At 44.9% G+C, this 20731-nt stretch overlaps 2 protein-coding genes across 3 annotated transcripts; one reads left to right on the forward strand and one right to left on the reverse strand.

Moving 5' to 3' along the window:
* Positions 1–1915: 1915 nt before the first annotated feature.
* On the reverse strand, positions 1916–17005 carry LOC114447438 (WD repeat-containing protein 92-like). The gene is made up of 5 exons (XM_028423693.1): positions 16873–17005; positions 16637–16738; positions 16349–16464; positions 14525–14586; positions 1916–1933 (listed from the first exon to the last, which is right to left on the reverse strand). Exons 2-4 carry the CDS (start codon positions 16686–16688, stop codon positions 14527–14529), a joined length of 228 nt encoding a protein of 75 aa, XP_028279494.1. The 5' UTR covers positions 16689–16738; positions 16873–17005; the 3' UTR covers positions 1916–1933; positions 14525–14526.
* LOC114447434 (homeodomain-interacting protein kinase 2-like) lies at positions 5608–8478 on the forward strand. Of its 2 annotated transcripts, none has more exons than XM_028423687.1 (2): positions 5608–5622; positions 6767–8478. In XM_028423687.1, exon 2 carries the CDS (start codon positions 6912–6914, stop codon positions 8451–8453), a length of 1542 nt encoding a protein of 513 aa, XP_028279488.1. In that variant the 5' UTR covers positions 5608–5622; positions 6767–6911; the 3' UTR covers positions 8454–8478. The 2 variants fall into 2 exon arrangements, with proteins under 2 accessions (XP_028279488.1, XP_028279489.1); XM_028423688.1 differs by lacking the exon at positions 5608–5622 and adding an exon at positions 5867–5989.
* Positions 17006–20731: the final 3726 nt, after the last annotated feature.

A 20731-nucleotide genomic window follows, 5' to 3' on the forward strand; every position in this document is an offset into this window, starting at 1 on the left:
TACGAAGTGCAGCATGGAAACGCTCAGCTTATCAAAGAGGTACATTAACATTTTATTGTGTTTGCTTTTGTCTTTTTTCATTCGTAAAACAATATTAACGACTTATCTAAGGGTTACTTGTGTATATAATCCTTTTTATATTTATTAATTTATTGATATTTTTTATGTGTAAAATGTGGATTTCAAAGACTACAGGAGAGCACACAGTCAGCACACCCCTCTGACCATCGACGGTGCTGCCGTGGAGCAGGTGAGCAGCACCAAGTTCCTGGGTGTGCACATCACTGAGGACCTCTCCTGGACTAACAACACTGCATCCCTGACCAAGAAGGCACAGCAGCGCCTCTACTTCCTCCGCAAGCTTAAAAGAGCCAGAGCCCCTCCCTCCATCCTGTGCACCTTCTACAGAGGGGCTGTTGAGAGCATCCTGTCCAGCTGCATCACTGTGGTACGGAGCCTGCACCGCCACCTGCAGGAAGACGCTTCATCGCATAGTGAGAGCAGCTGAGAGGATCACCCTCTCCCCTCCCTCCAAGAACTCTACGACAGCCGTCTCACCCGAAAGGCCCTCCGCATCACAGGAGACCCCACCCACCCTTCACACCGCTTCTTCAGTCTGCTGCCATCAGGAAAGAGACTGCGCAGCCTCCGGGCCAGGACCAGCAGACTGAGGGACAGCTTCATCCACCAGGCTGTCAGGAAGCTGAATTCTCTCCCTGCTGTGCCCCACTTTCTCCCCCTTCCCTGACACCCCCCCCTCCCCAAGATAGGAACTCTGTGCACCAGCCACTTTACCCTGTGCATTCTCTTGCACCCTAGTCATGTCATACCAGTCTCATATAAGCTGCAATAACTTAAACTATTCCTGTTTACATTATGCCAACTGCACTGTCTTGCAACATACATCTTTTGCACTCTTACTGCATTGTGCCTTCATTTTGTGCCTTGTATTTTGTGTGTGCCTCATTGTAGGTACATTTTTTTAAACTTTATATTTATCTTAACTTTTTAGTTATATGTTGCGGAGTGAAGAGTAACGCAATTTCGATTCTCTGTATGTCCAGCACATATAGCAGATTTGACAATAAAGCTGACTTTGACTTGACTTTGACTTATTGTGTTAGGGCACATTAGGGTGCATCATGCTGTCCACTTTCTCCAGATGTAGGTAATTTGTTCCTGTAAGGCTGCAAGAAAAGAAAGAGAGGGAAACAACTGAAGCTTACCCCATTTTTAATGTTGGTTTCCCACCGTAGAGACATGTTCCGCAGGTCAAACAGTTTGATGTCGCCATTGTCATAACCAGCACACACACAGCGGTCCTGATCATTGAAGGCATGACCTAAAATAAATATGAAGGGTTAAAGTGTTAAACTTTGAAAAGATTCATGAAAATAGACTTACAGGCACAATGTAGCTTTGTGGGCACATTTTCAATGGTATGGTGATTCATTTGCACAACCTGGTTGCAGTTATCAGTTTATGTACTGTTTCCTGAAGCATATTTTACCCACCAAATGCAACAGTCCAGCAATCCCTCTTGGTTTCTCCTTCCATAGGTTCCATGTTGGCTACAGGTGAGTCCTTCTGTCTAGGATCCCACACCTTTACTGTCCCTGTAAAACCCAAAAGCAACTTAGATTTTAAACAGTGACTATAGGATCAACTTTTTGTATAATTATACAATTATATAATATATAATTACAATGTATAATTTGTACATATGATCTGAAACTCTAAATGATCTCACCGTCTCTGCTACCAGTGACTATCTCGGGTGCACCATCGCCAATCCCCAGGCCGCCTACACCTTCAATACTATTCACTATCTCCTTGTGGCCCCTCCCTCCATCCTGTGCACCTTCTACAGAGGGGCTGTTGAGAGCATCCTGTCCAGCTGCATCACTGTGTGGTACGGAGCCTGCACCGCCACCTGCAGGAAGACGCTTCATTGCATAGTGAGAGCAGCTGAGAGGATCACCCTCTCCCCTCCCTCCAAGACCTCTACGACAGCCGTCTCACCCGAAAGGCCCTCCGCATCACAGGAGACCCCGCCCACCCTTCACACCGCTTCTTCAGTCTGCTGCCATCAGGAAAGAGACTGCGCAGCCTCTGGGCCAGGACCAGCAGACTGAGGGACAGCTTCATCCACCAGGCTGTCAGGAAGCTGAACTCTCTCCCTGCTGTGCCCCACTTTCTCCCCCTTCCCTGACACCACCCCCGACCCCTCCCTAAGATAGGAACTCTGTGCACCAGCCACTTTACCCTGTGCATTCTCTTGCACCCTCGTCATGTCAATGTCAATGTCAATGTCAGCTTTATATAGCACATTTATAAGGGCGTCGCCCACCAAAGTGCTTAACATTAAAATAAACTCAAACTGATAAAATACATAAAAGAAATAAACTGCAGTAAAATACAATAAAACAAAGATACAATCATAAAACATAAAATCCCCGAGAGCTGCCAATACTCAGGCAAAGGCCAAGGTGAATAAGTAAGTCTTAAGTAGAGATTTAAAAGTGGTGAGGCCATTTGCCGACCGCACAGCTAGAGGCAGAGCGTTCCACAGAGTGGGAGCCACGACTGAGAAGGCCCGGTCACCTCTAGTTTTTAAAAGAGATCGGGGGACCTCCAGAGCCATTTGGTTAGCAGACCTAAGAGCTCTGGAGGGCCGATGTAATACCAGGAGGTCTGATAAATAGTCCGGGGTCAGCCCATGCAAGCACTTAAAAACGAATAAAAGAATCTTAAAATCAATTCTGTGCTTCACCGGTAGCCAGTGAAGTGAGGAAAGCACTGGCGTGATGTGCTCGCGCTTTGTTGTCCCGGTGAGAAGGCGAGCCGCTGCGTTTTGGACCAGCTGCAGACGGTGAAGCTCTGACTGTCCAATTCCAATATATAGGGAGTTACAGTAGTCTAAGCGAGAGGTTATAAAAGCGTGGATGACTCTCTCTAAGTCACTCTGACTAAGGTATGGCTTTACCTTAGCAATAAGCCTTAGTTGAAAGAAGCTAGACTTGACCACTGAGCTCACCTGCGTGTCCAATTTAAAAGCACCATCTACAATCACCCCGAGATTCCTAGCATGAGTTGGTAAGTTTGGCGCCAGTGGGCCAAGGGAGCTGGCAAGGACCTGGACTAGGTCGGGGCGACCAAACAAGACAACCTCAGTTTTGTCATACCAGTCTCATATAAGCTGCTATAACTTAAACCATTCCTGGACTGTTTACATTATGCCAACTGAACTGTCTTGTACTATACATCTTTTGCACTCTCACTGCATTGTGCCTTCATTTTGTGCCTTGTATTTTGTGTGTGCCTCATTGTAGGTACATTTTACCTACAAGTTTTTAGTTATATGTTGCGGAGTGAAGAGTAATGCAATTTCGATTCTCTGTATGTCCAGCACATATAGCAGATTTGACAATAAAGCTGACTTTGACTATTGTTTAAGCTTGTTTAACAAAATGATTTTAACTTGGAGTATTCTGCCTTTGTTTGAAAACTGTTGTGAACGTCTTAAAACTTAAATCCGCTGCCCCTAGAGGTGCCACAAATATACAGCAGTAACTCACAGTGGTATCTGATAGCTGAAATATTTTTTGTATTAAGAGAGTTATACCAAATCTGGTTGTATGCGTTTAAGCCAGTGATGTGCACTATACATTTATGTTGTGATTAAGTGTGAACATTGTGGAAATGACTTAAGTGAAGACTTGTTATCAGAATCAGAATGACTTTATTTATCCCTGAGGGGAAATTTTTGATACAGACAGAAATTAAAGATAAATTGAAGTATGAAATTAAAATGTTTAAATACCTAGATGGCATTTAAATCTCTGAGTTGTATCTAAATAAGAACATATTTACTATATTAAAAACCTTTACATAGGAAAGAGCCTGACATGAATGTACCAGTATGGATGTACAGTGTCTGAGTGACTGTCACAGTTCAGAGTTCAGTAGTTTGATTGAGACAGGCAGGAATGACTTCCTGTGTCTCTCAGTGGTGCATTGTGGGAGTCGGAGTCTGTTGAACGAGCTCCTGTAGCTGGTCAGCACAGTGTGGAGCGGGTGAGAGGGACGGTCCAGTATAGTTTTTACTTTGGACAACATCCTCCTCTGACACACCTCTGTCAGAGAGTCCAGGTCCTCTCCCACAACATGGCCGCCTTCCTGATGATTCTGTTTATGTCCCTCACCCTCAGACTGCTGCCCCAGACAACAGCACACATGATGGCACTGGCCACCACAGACTCATAGAACATCCTCAGCATCCTGCAGATGTTGAAGGACCTCAGCTGCCTCAGAAAGGCCCTTCCTGTAAACAGTGTCCACGTTCTTACTCCAGTCCAGTTTGTGGTCCAAGTATTCCCAGGTATTTGTACTCTACCTATGAGTTGTGACCTACAGATAATTTTAAGATATTTTTTGTTAATAAAAAAAAGAGGAACTAAGAGATAATACTAAGACGGACACGGCCAACATCTCCTGACTCTACCTGCACAAAACAGGACATCGCACCAGCTGTGAGGCTTGTAACAAACTTGAATAGAACAAAAATGAGTGGAAGTGTGGCAGTTCCAGGACAGCAGGTTGCACCTGGTACTAACCCACAACTCCACCTTGGGAATTTCACCCAAGGAATTAAAGTTTAGTGGTTTCCCCCATTTGGTTCTTAAATGAAAGGCACACTAGTTGATTGCACTGAAAGACTACAGAGAGGTTCCAGGTTAAAACAGTTTTATTAATGAGTTATAAAAAAATTGTATAGAGTTCAGCAACTGAAAAGAGAAACTAACTAATCAAATGCCCAAAAGATCAAAATCAACCAAAATAAATTCATTTAAAAAAAAGAATAAATCAAACTAAACCATACTAACCGTAGTACAATAATATTTTAATCAAAACAACCAAAACAGAAACCCCAAAGAAGGAAGAAAACCCAAATGAAATAGCGCTAACAGCTAGCAGCTAGCAGCTAACAGTAGCCGGCGCTAGCCCATGGAAAGACGACAAGATGGGGCACGCCCGCAAAGCAGCAGCGGTGTCCACCACAGATACAGGAGTTCATTACTTCTCCGCAACCCCAAACCCGATCGTAAAATAAATTACAGCCATAAACAACAACGTGACCGCGATCAGTCTACCTGCACCGGTGACAGTGGAAGAGGAAGTGAGGCAACCAGGGAGCCGGGCCTGCATGCCAAGGAGACAAGAGAGGGAAGCCAAGCTGCGGTCTCCCTTTTAATAGGCTGCCCTCTAGTGTCCATTTGCCAAAAGGGACCCAAACAAACAAGCCATGACCCTCCTCATCCTGCTATAGATGCTTTGCATTTAATGATGTGTCTGTAACAGACTTTTGTGCATTTCTGTCATGTTTGTTGCACATTAATAAAATGTTTAGTTTAACAAGTAGTTCATTAAACCCACTTCTACACATTTCAACAGGTCCAGGGTTAAATATTGATCAGTTTTGGATAATGTTGATTTTTGAATGTGTGAAAACAACAGCTGCGACATTTGAATGTTGTGAGTCATCAAAGCCCGTGAGAGAGTCACACAGACACACAGAGCTGCAGAGATCCACAGCTCAGTCCAGCTGCAGCCTTCAGAGAGGTAAGAGCACTTTTCTTCAGCTGTAAAACTTGGTGTTTGTGAGGACATTTACTTTGCTGACAGGAGGATCTGTTCATTAGTCACACTGTGTGTAGTTACTGTGGCGGTTTTGGGCACGGGGAAACCGGGGGTCGCCCGGGGCGGCATCACACAGGGGGCGGTTGGAAAAGAATCAGATCGAAGGAGTGAGAGGTCTTACCGTTAAGATCATTAAACAACGCGGAAGTTTTGGGGCCAAACTGGACAGACAGCAGAGCTGAGAGACAGAGGACTGTGGTCTGATGCTGGACTGAGAGTTTAAGGCTGCGCGCTGTGTTTTTATAACGTCCATCCATGACGCTGCTCTGGCTCCTCGGTTAGCGAACAAGTTAAGTCCATAAATAAGTCCGTCTTTCAGTGACAGGCTGATTAAACTAAAGTAAGAATACTGCTGACTGTCAGCTGGTTTTATGAGTTAAATTAAAAAGTGGGAATGATTATTTTTCATCCATATTTATCATCCATCCTCTCTTCACTCGATGCCCACAGCCTGGACCATCACACAGGTTTCAAAATCACTAGTTGCCCAAAGTGTTACAACCTTTTATGTTGCTTACAGAAATCTGAAAGCACTATCATTGCTAACAAAGAATTATATGTATGGATAAAATGCAGTCCTATTGTAGTACAGTGAAATATTTTCGTTTTGTCTGAATAAGCAAGGACATATGTTTGATCCAGTAGTGCTCTAGTGTACATGGCTTAAGTTAGTTTAATTTAAAAAAAAATAGACAATGGGGAATTTATTTCTTATACCATTTCTCATCATATTTTCCATTTTGCAACCTGTCATGTTTGTTTCTCTCTCTCTCTCTCTCTCCTTCATCCTCTCTCCTGTCTCCCTCTTCTTCTCCTCATATTAATGAAACTGAATTGAGTTGAATTGCAGGCTTCCCCTTATTTAATCAAGTTATTCAATGTAGAAGCGCCACTGGACTGACATGTCAGTGTGTTGCCGTGATGAGCAGATGTAAAAACACTTGTCCTCAGCTCTTCTTCTTTTGTTGCCTGTGTGTGAAATAACCAACTTCTGTATTTTTTCATGGCTGCTGTTATAGTTTTTATGACGTGGTTTTATAGTTTTTCTCTTTATGTTTATTAACAGAGAGTCTTCGATCACTGACAGGACAACACATCAGCAAGACAAATCTACAGTCAACACAGGATTTAACAGAATCTTTGTGGACTAAAAGACACCCTTGGATACCCTTGGACAGCACTATTTTGCATTTCTGCAAGTGCAGAGCAAAATGTCGATGAGAAAACTCTTTCCTGTTGGAGCCACTCTTGGCCCCTCTCACAGAATTGAGGCTTTTCTCGGCGAGGGTGCATTTGGTTGTGTAATCAAATGTTTTAACTCAGAAACCAACTTGTCAGAAGCCGTTAAAGTTGCCACAGGGCAAGAAACTGTCCAACAAGCAACGGCTGAAATGAACATACTGAGGAGTCTCAGCCACCTGGATGCAGACAGCTGCCACATCGTCAAGTTCAATGGACATTTCCTTCATAAGAAGGACATCTGCCTAAAATTTGAACTTTTGGACCAGAGTCTGCATGAATACCTGCGTGACCGACACTTCCAGGGTCTTCCACTCCTACAGGTCAGGACAGTTTTACATCAGCTGGCCACAGCTCTGCTCCACCTGCAGTCGGCTGAAGTCATACATGCGGATCTCAAGCCACAAAATATAATGGTTGTGAACCGTCAGGACGACCCCATCCAAGTGAAGATTATTGACTTTGGCTTTGCTCAGCCCACCTCTGAGACCAACTCTGACACCTATGTTCAGAGTCTTCCTTACACGGCACCAGAGGTGCTTCTGGACGCTCCCTTCAACGAGGCCATTGACATGTGGACTCTGGGATTGATAGCCGTAGAACTGGCTGTTGGGCGTCCTCTGTACCCTGCACCTGATCCTTATAATATGCTTAAATATATAATAAGCACTCAGGGTCAGATACCAGATGACGTCCTTGACCGTGGGAGTCTTACCGAGGAGTATTTCCAGCCTCAAGATAACAGCAAACAGCGCTGGGCTCTCAGAAAACCAGAGGAGGTCTTCTTTTCAGAAGATTCTTCTGCCCACAACCGCTACTACTTCCTCCGCAGCCTTGACGACCTTGAGGCTCTGATGACACACCTGTCAGGAAGCCACCCTGATCAGCCTCATTTTGTTGATCTAGTTAAACGGATGTTGCACTTGGATGCCGATCAACGCATCAAACCTATGGAGGCGTTGAACCATCCATTTTTCACTGCCATCCACCCTGAGACCAACCAAGGTGTGGTAGGCGTCAATATGGAGGACCTCCAGGCCAGTGAGCAACCATCCTGCAGCCTGGTAGCAGCATCAGAGATTGTTCCAATCAGTGAACAAATGTCTGCTATCCCTTTGGTTGTGCTGTTAAACAATGACAAAGATGACATCTCCATGGAGGTGTCAAACCAGCCAGACCAACCATTCATTGCTCCTGCAGAGTTTTTGAGCTCTGAACCAGACACCAGCCATGACAGCATCGACAACCAGCAGACCAGGGAGCAACTGTCCTGCAGAAATGAAGCAACACCAGAGATTGTTCCAAGCAGTGACCTAGAGTCAGTCATCTCCTTGACTCTAGGTCTCCATAGCAATACCAGAGAAGAAGCTGTTCTGGAGCAAAGCAACAAACATGTCTCCATAGAAATAGCAGAACACAGTGATGCTTCGGATGAAGATCAGGTTGAGAATGGTGGATGCTTTTGGCACATCATAAGAAAAGTGATAGATGCCTTCCACTACTACTTCTGCTGACCAGCAACAACAAAACCCATGTAGATAAGTTCTAATTTTATTTTATTTTTATTTTTTTTATTTTATATTTTTATTTTATAATAAGAATAGGAATAAGAATAAGAATGACTCCAGACGACGTTGCTCCTCCCCGCTCTGGTGGGGTTCCGCCCCGGGCTTCCTGTCCTGACCTTAGTGGTCCACCGCTCCCGAGCCTCTGTTCCGGTCCTGGTGGGCCTCCTCTCCTGAGTCCTCGTCCTGACCGTAGTGGTCCACTGCTCCCGAGCCTCCGCTCCGGTCCTGGTGGGCCTCCCCTTCTAAGTCCTCGTCCTGACCATGGCGGTCCACCGTCCCCGAGCTCCATCTCTGGTCCTGTTGGGCCTCCTCTTCTGAGGGCTCTCCCAGACCCTGTTGGCCCCGACGCCGGTGGTTCTTCGCCTCTGGTCTCCAGTCCCGACACCGGTAGTCCTCCCTCAGTTCTGGTTTCCTGTCCGGACCCCGGAGGGTCCTCGACTCCGGTTTCCTGTCCGGACCCCAGAGGGTCCTCGGCTCTGGGTTCCAGCCCGGACCCCGGTGGGTCCTCTGCTCCAGCGCCAGTCTCCAGCCCGGACCCTTGAAGGTCCCCTGCTCCAGCCCGGACCCCGGTGGGTCCTCCTCCTCGTCTCTACCGACCTTCTGCCCGGACCCCGGTGGGTCCTTCTCCTCGTCTCTGCCGATCCTCTGCCCAGACCCTGGAGGGTCCGCATCTTTGTCCTCGCTGGTCTTCTGCCCAGACCCCGGAGGGTCCGCTGCTTCGTCCTCGCTGGTCTTCTGCACGGACCCCGGAGGGTCCTCGGCTCCGGTTTCCTGTCCGGACCCCGGAGGGTCCTCGGCTCTGGGTTCAGTTAAGTCCATAAATAAGTCCGTCTTTCAGTGACAGGCTGATTAACGGTAAACTAAAGTAAGAATACTGCTGACTGTCAGCTGGTTTTATGAGTTAAATTAAAAAGTGGGAATGATTATTTTTCATCCATATTTATCATTCATCCTCTCTTCACTCGATGCCCATAGCCTGGACCATCACACAGGTTTCAAAATCACTAGTTGCCCAAAGTGTTACAACCTTTTATGTTGCTTACAGAAATCTGAAAGCACTATCATTGCTAACAAATAATTATATTTATGGATAAAATGCAGTCCTATTGTAGTACAGTGAAATATTTTTGTTTTGTCTGAATAAGCAAGGACATATGTTTGATCCAGTAGTGCTCTAGTGTACATGGCTTATGTTAGTTTAATTTAAACAAAAAGACAATGGGGAATTTATTTCTTATACCATTTCTCATCCTATTTTCCATTTTGCAGGCAGCCCGGACCCCAGTGGGTCCTCTGCTCCAGCGCCAGTCTCCAGCCCGGATCCTAGAAGGTCCCCTGCTCCAGCGCCGGTCTCCAGCCCGGACCCCAGTGGGTCCTCCTCCTCGTCTCTACCGACCTTCTGCCCGGACCCCGGTGGGTCCTTCTCCTCGTCTCTGCCGATCCTCCGCCCGGACCCTGGAGGGTCCGCTGCCTCGTCCTCGCTGGTCTTCTGCCCGGACCCCGGAGGGTCCTGGGCTCCGGTTTCCTGTCCGGACCCCGGAGGGTCCTGAGCTCCGGTTTCCTGTCCGGACCTCGGCTCTGGGTTCCAGCCCGGATCCCGGTGGGTCCTCTGCTCCAGCGCCGGTCTCCAGCCCGGACCCTGGAGGGTCCTCTGCTCCAGCGCCGGTTTCCAGCCCTCCTCCTCCTCCTCCTCCTCATCTCTGCCCCAGAGGGTCCGCGTCTCCATCTCTGCTGGTCTTCCGACCGGACCCTGGAGGGCCCGTGACTCTGCCTCCACTGGCCTTTTGCCCTTCTCCCTGCCTCTGTTGGGCATCTGTCAGGACCCAGAAGGTCCCAGACCCCTGACTCTTTTGGCCCCCTGGCCAGTTTGACTCTGTGGCCTCTGGCCATTTCTGAACCTCGTCGTCCTCCTGAACTTTTGCCCGTTGGGTCTCCCTTGTTTAAACTCTGGTTGCTGTTATTTTGTTTTGTCCCTCCTCCGGTCCTTCCCCCACCCTCCCGGCTTGGTTTGGACTCTTCTGCTTCGTCTGGAAGCCGTCCCTTGAGGGGGGGTACTGTCATGAGCCGGTGTTCTGATCATCATCATCATTGTTTTATAGTGATTTTGCTTTTGCCCGTCATTTTTAGATTGATTCCTTCCTCTTATTTTATTATTATTTAGCATCTTCTCTCTTCTCGTCTCCTCTTGTCTTCCCTGCTGTTCCTCCTCCCTCCTGTTCCCTCTGCTCCTCAGTCCTTCCCTCTCTCCTCCTCTAGCCTCCTCCCTGATTATCAGCTCCTCCCTGATTGTGTTCACCTGTGTCTCACCCTCCTTATTTAAGCCTTGTGTTTTCCTTTGTCTTCGTTGGATCATTGTGTTTGTCGCCCCCGTGTGCTGTATTCCGTTGTTCCTCCATGCTCCTCTGGTTACCCTTCATCTCCTGGTTAGTTTTGAGTTATTTTTACCTGGTATTTATTTTATGAACTCTAGTTTGCCTTTTGGACTTGGCTTCAGTTTTTTAGGAGCTCACCTTTTGTTCACCTGCTCTCCTCATCTGTATTTAGTTGTTTTGCTAGAATAAAGCTCCCTTTTGTTCCACTTTGATTTTGTCTGCGTTTGGGTCCTTAAACACTCCACATGACAGTTTCTTTTTTATTATTTTATTGAACATACATTTTTATTGGCTATTTGATGGTTTAGATTTCAAAATGATTCAATTTTGGACATTTGGTGCAATTAATATTCAGTTGAACTGAAGGGGGGGGTCAAAACTAAGCTCAAATCATGAGGAGATATTTAAAATAATCATCCGTTTGCTGCTTTCAGTAGGTGTACACATGCACAAATTTGACTTGGAATTCCAAAACGTACACAATTTACTTTTTTTGTTTTGTTGACAGAGAGTTTTTTCCCAAAGTTCAACCAAGTGTGGTATATAATACCGTAATATATAAAAACAAAATTCACTTGATCATCCACCAGACTCAGTCAACAGCACATTCTAAAATGTTTCCAAGGTTTTTAAGAGGAAACATGTGGAATAAAAATAACTAGAATGTACAGTTCTTAGAGAAACTGCAGTGTGATCACTGAAACCCTTTCACAGCTTGCTTGGACATGAGCTATGGCTACCAAAACATATTTGTCACATGTTAGCATGTGTGTTGCTTTCTCATTAAGCCCGTGTCAGCACACAGGTCTGATGAAAGTTAAACAATGGGTCCAAAAATCAAGGTTTAACCTCAGAGACTCAGAGAATTTGACACCAGGGCCTCACACAAAGTACAAAAACATGCAGCTATAAAGCACAAGTGCCTTCTTCAGTCCTGCTACTGTTCTGGTGTGGAGGAGCACTCACATGCTTTGATGTGTCACAACAGAACACCACACAGGTGTTATTATACTGCACACAGAGGCCTGGTATCCAGGAGCTATACCTTCAACAGGAGCAGTCTTGGGATCAGATACGCTCTTCATACGTAGCGGAGGACCATCTGGGGTGATCAAATAAATATTTTATTTAATAATATAGAATGTTTTATTGCTGCCTTCACTGGTAATGCCAGCATGACTTCAAATCTGTACATTACATATTTTAAATAGGCAAAAGGTCTTTGACAACAGGGTAAGCTATGCAGAGTGCCATCCATACTCAACTCAGCTGTGACCCCCACACTGGGAGAGTGGCTCCAACAGATCCCAGGAACAACATCAGAGCTCTCAGTCCAGAAGAGTGCAGTGCATGGAACAGCTAAGATACTGTGAAGAACCCTCAAACTTCCAGGACTCTGGGAGAGGACCCGAGATTGAGGAACACACACACCACCCATAAGGGTGCGAAGGGAAATTTTCTTATACCAGTGGTCCTAGTTAATCAAACGTCTGTGAAATCAGCCTGTCCAGTAGGAAGCAACACTGATTGTGGATCAATTTCAGCTGCTGCTGTGCAAACGGAACAGACAACAGGTGGAAATGAGAGGCAGTTATCAAGACAAGCCCTATAAAGGAGGGTATCTGATATAATATTTGATACTACTTTTATACTCATTAGTAATCCCAGATTAATGTGTCCTTTAGTAGAGAGACTTTATTTTTATGTAACTTAAGTCTTAATCTTAAACTGGTGGGTAACATATCCAGCATTTGAACGTGAAGAAGTCCTGCAGCTCATCATCATCCTCCTGTCCTTTATATCTTTGTTATTGATGTGAGTTTATATGTGCATTTAATTCAGCTTCAGTACAGATATAGATCAGTTGAAATGTAATCTCCATGTTAAGAAAGGGGGATGTAGTATATAGTGCTGCGCATTGATATATGTGACATGCATTAGGTGTAGAGCGTGGAGCGTTGGTTGTTACCATAGTAACTGGATGCTGGTAATAAAAAGAATGAACTCCGACTGGAGAAGCTGCCTCCCAATCTTCATTTATGGACTCCACAGCAAGATGAGAAAACTGTAACGACTGATCAACGAGGGAGATCCAGATGCAGGTTTTCAGTTTTTACTTTTTTTCTGAATGCTTAAACACTAACAATGATTCTTATAGCACAATTTCTAAAACTATTAATAGTTATAGCAAAATCATTCACTGAGTTTGCAAAACTAAAAGCAAAAATGCTGCTTTACACTCAGTTTGCACTTTTGTAACACACAATTTGCAATTGTATAAATATAATCCACTGCACAGCATCTTTTTGCTGAACTGTAAACACAACTCACTGCTTTACACACAATTTCCAAATGATCAACACACTCCTAGTAAAACTACACACATTTATGTCTGGTATTTACACTATTTTGCCAACTGTCTGGCTACACTGTCACATGTGAGAACTGTTTTACATCATTAGTTCACTTTGCAATCAGCATGAGCACTGTAAATAAGACACAGGTAAGCTTCAGTGTGGAGAACAATGGAGGGAGAAGAAGACTGAGAAGAGTGAGAATTAGAGGAGGATGAGGACATGAGGAAGAAGGAGGAAGAGGAGGAGGACAAAGACTAGGAGGTGAATTTAGAGGAAGAGGATGAGGAGGTGAAGAGGAAGGAGGAAGGGTAAGAAGAAATAGAATTACTGATGTCATCAGAGCTACAATAGTGGATCATGTGATCAGCCATGGAATGACCCTGAGGGAAGCTGGACAACGGGTTCAGCCTGAGCCGCTACACTGTAGCAAGCATCATAAGGACATATCGATGAGACTCGGTTAGTACAGTTCCTTCACACTAAGTTTTGTAGGTGTACCATACTCTAATGAGAAAAACATCAATACTGTACATGTAAAACTGGAACTGTTACCCCACAGAATTACTAGACATCCAGCATCTGGAAGGAGGCATGCGAGGATATGGACCAGGCATCATGTCAGGCCTGGATACGGCACTCCAGGAGACATGTTCCCCGGTGCCTTGGACTAGAAGACATTGTATGTGATGTTGATGAAATTCTGTGGCCGGACCCAGAGAGACAATGAGACTGATTTTCTCTCTCTCTCTCTCTTTCAGTGAAATTGTATGTTTTCTTGTGTTTGTGTTGATGTGTGTGAATAAACATTCATACTTGAAATTTGAATCCCTGTGTGTTTATAGAACTATTTATGACAAAAGTTTGACCTCACATGGACAGATCTTGTGCACAGAGAAAGCTAAAGCCAGATGTGTTTTCAGTTAATACCATCAGTGTGTAGTTGGCACATTGTGTGCTTAGTAATATGATGGTTTGTGTTAACTGTTTGGTACAAAAATACCATTTTTACAAAGGTTTGAAGAGTTAAGCAAGATGTATTAGCTTTTGCAAGAGGCCTACAATGTTTTGCTGATTTGGTGTAAGGTTTTTTTGTTTGTGTGTAGAGTTTTGCACAAACAGCCAATAGTTACAGAAATGTGCTTAAGTAATCAGAAAAAATTGTAATAAAGAAAATCAACCATGAGGGCGAAAGTACAAAATAACCAAAAACAACCACAAGGGCGAAAATGTCAGTCCATAAAACAAAACTACCACAAGGGTGAAAAATGTTAGGTCAAAATAACTCTACCTCTAGGGCGAGACAAAGTCCAGGTCCAGAGCAAGGATCAGCTGGCCGGTGTGGCTGGAGGCCTAACAAGGAGAACAAGGTTAGAACAAGAACTAGGAAACAGACAAGGAACAAGGCTGGTTGCTTACGACTCGAGGTACGTGAAGAACTGGCACGGAAGTCAAGGGGAGAGGTGTTTAAGTACCCGCACGGAGGCAGAGGATTGGACAAGGTAAGTTGAGTCTAGCTCAACTCCGCCCAGCACATCTCATGCACCCGGAAGGTAAGGCACAGGAGAAGAGCAGGGCAACAACAAAACAGAAAGGAACCACTAGGGGCATCAGGCCTCTCACCACATCACAGAAACATTTAAAAGATAAGAAAACGTTTTTTTCTTCCTAGTTTTCAAGTGGATTTCAAACGTTTCGGAATACATTTCCACATCTGCAAAGATGTCAGCTCCACTATCAAAGCCTCAGATTATTGCGCATATTCAAAAGAGTTTAAACTACACGGTTTTTGATTGTAAGTGGATTCCGTCCAGCGCAAAGTTTGTCTGCCTGGACCGGAGTCATACAAATATACGAAGTGCAGCATGGAAACGCTCAGCTTAGAGGTACATTAACATTTTATTGTGTTTGCTTTTGTCTTTTTTCATTCGTAAAACAATATTAACGACTTATCTAAGGGTTACTTGTGTATATAATCCTTTTTATATTTATTAATTTATTGATATTTTTTATGTGTAAAATGTGGATTTCAAAGACTACAGGAGAGCACACAGTCAGCACACCCCTCTGACCATCGACGGTGCTGCTGTGGAGCAGGTGAGCAGCACCAAGTTCCTGGGTGTGCACATCACTGAGGACCTCTCCTGGACTAACAACACTGCATCCCTGACCAAGAAGGCACAGCAGCGCCTCTACTTCCTCCGCAAGCTTAAAAGAGCCAGAGCCCCTCCCTCCATCCTGTGCACCTTCTACAGAGGGGCTGTTGAGAGCATCCTGTCCAGCTGCATCACTGTGGTACGGAGCCTGCACCGCCACCTGCAGGAAGACGCTTCATCGCATAGTGAGAGCAGCTGAGAGGATCACCGGCGTCCCTCTCCCCTCCCTCCAAGACCTCTATGACAGCCGCCTCACCCGAAAGGCCCTCCGCATCACAGGAGACAGGAGACTGAAGAAGCGGTGTGAAGGGTGGGCGCACCCTTCACACCGCTTCTTCAGTCTGCTGCCATCAGGAAAGAGACTGCGCAGCCTCCGGGCCAGGACCAGCAGACTGAGGGACAGCTTCATCCACCAGGCTGTCAGGAAGCTGAACTCTCTCCCTGCTGTGCCCCACTTTCTCCCCCTTCCCTGACACCCCCCCCCTCCCCAAGATAGGAACTCTGTGCACCAGCCACTTTACCCTGTGCATTCTCTTGCACCCTAGTCATGTCATACCAGTCTCATATAAGCTGCAATAACTTAAACTATTCCTGTTTACATTATGCCAACTGCACTGTCTTGCAACATACATCTTTTGCACTCTTACTGCATTGTGCCTTCATTTTGTGCCTTGTATTTTGTGTGTGCCTCATTGTAGGTACATTTTTTTAAACTTTATATTTATCTTAACTTTTTAGTTATATGTTATATGTTGCGGAGTGAAGAGTAACGCAATTTCGATTCTCTGTATGTCCAGCACATATAGCAGATTTGACAATAAAGCTGACTTTGACTTGACTTTGACTTATTGTGTTAGGGCACATTAGGGTGTATCATGCTGTCCACTTTCTCCAGATGTAGGTAATTTGTTCCTGTAAGGCTGCAAGAAAAGAAAGAGAGGGAAACAACTGAAGCTTACCCCATTTTTAATGTTGGTTTCCCACCGTAGAGACATGTTCCGCAGGTCAAACAGTTTGATGTCGCCATTGTCATAACCAGCACACACACAGCGGTCCTGATCATTGAAGGCATGACCTAAAATAAATATGAAGGGTTAAAGTGTTAAACTTTGAAAAGATTCATGAAAATAGACTTACAGGCACAATGTAGCTTTGTGGGCACATTTTCAATGGTATGGTGATTCATTTGCACAACCTGGTTGCAGTTATCAGTTTATGTACTGTTTCCTGAGGCATATTTTACCCACCAAATGCAACAGTCCAGCAATCCCTCTTGGTTTCTCCTTCCATAGGTTCCATGTTGGCTACAGGTGAGTCCTTCTGTCTAGGATCCCACACCTTTACTGTCCCTGTAAAACCCAAAAGCAACTTAGATTTTAAACAGTGACTATAGGATCAACTTTTTGTATAATTATACAATTATATAATATATAATTACAATGTATAATTTGTACATATGATCTGAAACTCTAAATGATCTCACCGTCTCTGCTACCAGTGACTATCTCGGGTGCACCATCGCCAATCCCCAGGCCGCCTACACCTTCAATACTATTCACTATCTCCTTGTGGCCCCTCCCTCCATCCTGTGCACCTTCTACAGAGGGGCTGTTGAGAGCATCCTGTCCAGCTGCATCACTGTGTGGTACGGAGCCTGCACCGCCACCTGCAGGAAGACGCTTCATTGCATAGTGAGAGCAGCTGAGAGGATCACCCTCTCCCCTCCCTCCAAGACCTCTACGACAGCCGTCTCACCCGAAAGGCCCTCCGCATCACAGGAGACCCCGCCCACCCTTCACACCGCTTCTTCAGTCTGCTGCCATCAGGAAAGAGACTGCGCAGCCTCTGGGCCAGGACCAGCAGACTGAGGGACAGCTTCATCCACCAGGCTGTCAGGAAGCTGAACTCTCTCCCTGCTGTGCCCCACTTTCTCCCCCTTCCCTGACACCACCCCCCACCCCTCCCTAAGATAGGAACTCTGTGCACCAGCCACTTTACCCTGTGCATTCTCTTGCACCCTCGTCATGTCAATGTCAATGTCAATGTCAGCTTTATATAGCACATTTATAAGGGCGTCGCCCACCAAAGTGCTTAACATTAAAATAAACTCAAACTGATAAAATACATAAAAGAAATAAACTGCAGTAAAATTAAAAGAGCTGCCAATACTCAGGCAAAGGCCAAGGTGAATAAGTAAGTCTTAAGTAGAGATTTAAAAGTGGTGAGGCCATTTGCCGACCGCACAGCTAGAGGCAGAGCGTTCCACAGAGTGGGAGCCACGACTGAGAAGGCCCGGTCACCTCTAGTTTTTAAAAGAGATCGGGGGACCTCCAGAGCCATTTGGTTAGCAGACCTAAGAGCTCTGGAGGGCCGATGTAATACCAGGAGGTCTGATAAATAGTCCGGGGTCAGCCCATGCAAGCACTTAAAAACGAATAAAAGAATCTTAAAATCAATTCTGTGCTTCACCGGTAGCCAGTGAAGTGAGGAAAGCACTGGCGTGATGTGCTCGCGCTTTGTTGTCCCGGTGAGAAGGCGAGCCGCTGCGTTTTGGACCAGCTGCAGACGGTGAAGCTCTGACTGTCCAATTCCAATATATAGGGAGTTACAGTAGTCTAAGCGAGAGGTTATAAAAGCGTGGATGACTCTCTCTAAGTCACTCTGACTAAGGTATGGCTTTACCTTAGCAATAAGCCTTATTTGAAAGAAGCTAGACTTGACCACTGAGCTCACCTGCGTGTCCAATTTAAAAGCACCATCTACAATCACCCCGAGATTCCTAGCATGAGTTGGTAAGTTTGGCGCCAGTGGGCCAAGGGAGCTGGCAAGGACCTGGACTAGGTCGGGGCGACCAAACAAGACAACCTCAGTTTTGTCATACCAGTCTCATATAAGCTGCTATAACTTAAACCATTCCTGGACTGTTTACATTATGCCAACTGAACTGTCTTGTACTATACATCTTTTGCACTCTCACTGCATTGTGCCTTCATTTTGTGCCTTGTATTTTGTGTGTGCCTCATTGTAGGTACATTTTACCTACAAGTTTTTAGTTATATGTTGCGGAGTGAAGAGTAATGCAATTTCGATTCTCTGTATGTCCAGCACATATAGCAGATTTGACAATAAAGCTGACTTTGACTATTGTTTAAGCTTGTTTAACAAAATGATTTTAACTTGGAGTATTCTGCCTTTGTTTGAAAACTGTTGTGAACGTCTTAAAACTTAAATCCGCTGCCCCTAGAGGTGCCACAAATATACAGCAGTAACTCACAGTGGTATCTGATAGCTGAAATATTTTTTGTATTAAGAGAGTTATACCAAATCTGGTTGTATGCGTTTAAGCCAGTGATGTGCACTATACATTTATGTTGTGATTAAGTGTGAACATTGTGGAAATGACTTAAGTGAAGACTTGTTATCAGAATCAGAATGACTTTATTTATCCCTGAGGGGAAATTTTTGATACAGACAGAAATTAAAGATAAATTGAAGTATGAAATTAAAATGTTTAAATACCTAGATGGCATTTAAATCTCTGAGTTGTATCTAAATAAGAACATATTTACTATATTAAAAACCTTTACATAGGAAAGAGCCTGACATGAATGTACCAGTATGGATGTACAGTGTCTGAGTGACTGTCACAGTTCAGAGTTCAGTAGTTTGATTGAGACAGGCAGGAATGACTTCCTGTGTCTCTCAGTGGTGCATTGTGGGAGTCGGAGTCTGTTGAACGAGCTCCTGTAGCTGGTCAGCACAGTGTGGAGCGGGTGAGAGGGACGGTCCAGTATAGTTTTTACTTTGGACAACATCCTCCTCTGACACACCTCTGTCAGAGAGTCCAGGTCCTCTCCCACAACATGGCCGCCTTCCTGATGATTCTGTTTATGTCCCTCACCCTCAGACTGCTGCCCCAGACAACAGCACACATGATGGCACTGGCCACCACAGACTCATAGAACATCCTCAGCATCCTGCAGATGTTGAAGGACCTCAGCTGCCTCAGAAAGGCCCTTCCTGTAAACAGTGTCCACGTTCTTACTCCAGTCCAGTTTGTGGTCCAAGTATTCCCAGGTATTTGTACTCTACCTATGAGTTGTGACCTACAGATAATTTTAAGATATTTTTTGTTAATAAAAAAAAGAGGAACTAAGAGATAATACTAAGACGGACACGGCCAACATCTCCTGACTCTACCTGCACAAAACAGGACATCGCACCAGCTGTGAGGCTTGTAACAAACTTGAATAGAACAAAAATGAGTGGAAGTGTGGCAGTTCCAGGACAGCAGGTTGCACCTGGTACTAACCCACAACTCCACCTTGGGAATTTCACCCAAGGAATTAAAGTTTAGTGGTTTCCCCCATTTGGTTCTTAAATGAAAGGCACACTAGTTGATTGCACTGAAAGACTACAGAGAGGTTCCAGGTTAAAACAGTTTTATTAATGAGTTATAAAAAAATTGTATAGAGTTCAGCAACTGAAAAGACAAACTAACTAATCAAATGCCCAAAAGATCAAAATCAACCAAAATAAATTCATTTAAAAAAAAGAATAAATCAAACTAAACCATACTAACCGTAGTACAATAATATTTTAATCAAAACAACCAAAACAGAAACCCCAAAGAAGGAAGAAAACCCAAATGAAATAGCGCTAACAGCTAGCAGCTAGCAGCTAACAGCTAGCAGCTAGCAGCTAACAGCTAACAGCTAACAGTAGCCGGCGCTAGCCCATGGAAAGACGACAAGATGGGGCACGCCCGCAAAACAGCAGCGGTGTCCACCACAGATACAGGAGTTATTACATTACTTCTCCGCAACCCCAAACCCGATCGTAAAATAAATTACAGCCATAAACAACAACGTGACCGCGATCAGTCTACCTGCACCGGTGACAGTGGAAGAGGAGGTGAGGCAACCAGGGAGCCGGGCCTGCATGCCAAGGAGACAAGAGAGGGAAGCCAAGCTGCGGTCTCCCTTTTAATAGGCTGCCCTCTAGTGTCCATTTGCCAAAAGGGACCCAAACAAACAAGCCATGACCCTCCTCATCCTGCTATAGATGCTTTGCATTTAATGATGTGTCTGTAACAGACTTTTGTGCATTTCTGTCATGTTTGTTGCACATTAATAAAATGTTTAGTTTAACAAGTAGTTCATTAAACCCACTTCTACACATTTAAACAGGTCCAGGGTTAAATATTGATCAGTTTTGGATAATGTTGATTTTTGAATGTGTGAAAACAACAGCTGCGACATTTGAATGTTGTGAGTCATCAAAGCCCGTGAGAGTGTCACACAGACACACAGAGCTGCAGAGATCCACAGCTCAGTCCAGCT

Source organism: Parambassis ranga, chromosome 15 (genome assembly GCF_900634625.1).
Source record: "Parambassis ranga chromosome 15, fParRan2.1, whole genome shotgun sequence".
Taxonomy (NCBI): Eukaryota; Metazoa; Chordata; class Actinopteri; family Ambassidae; genus Parambassis; species Parambassis ranga.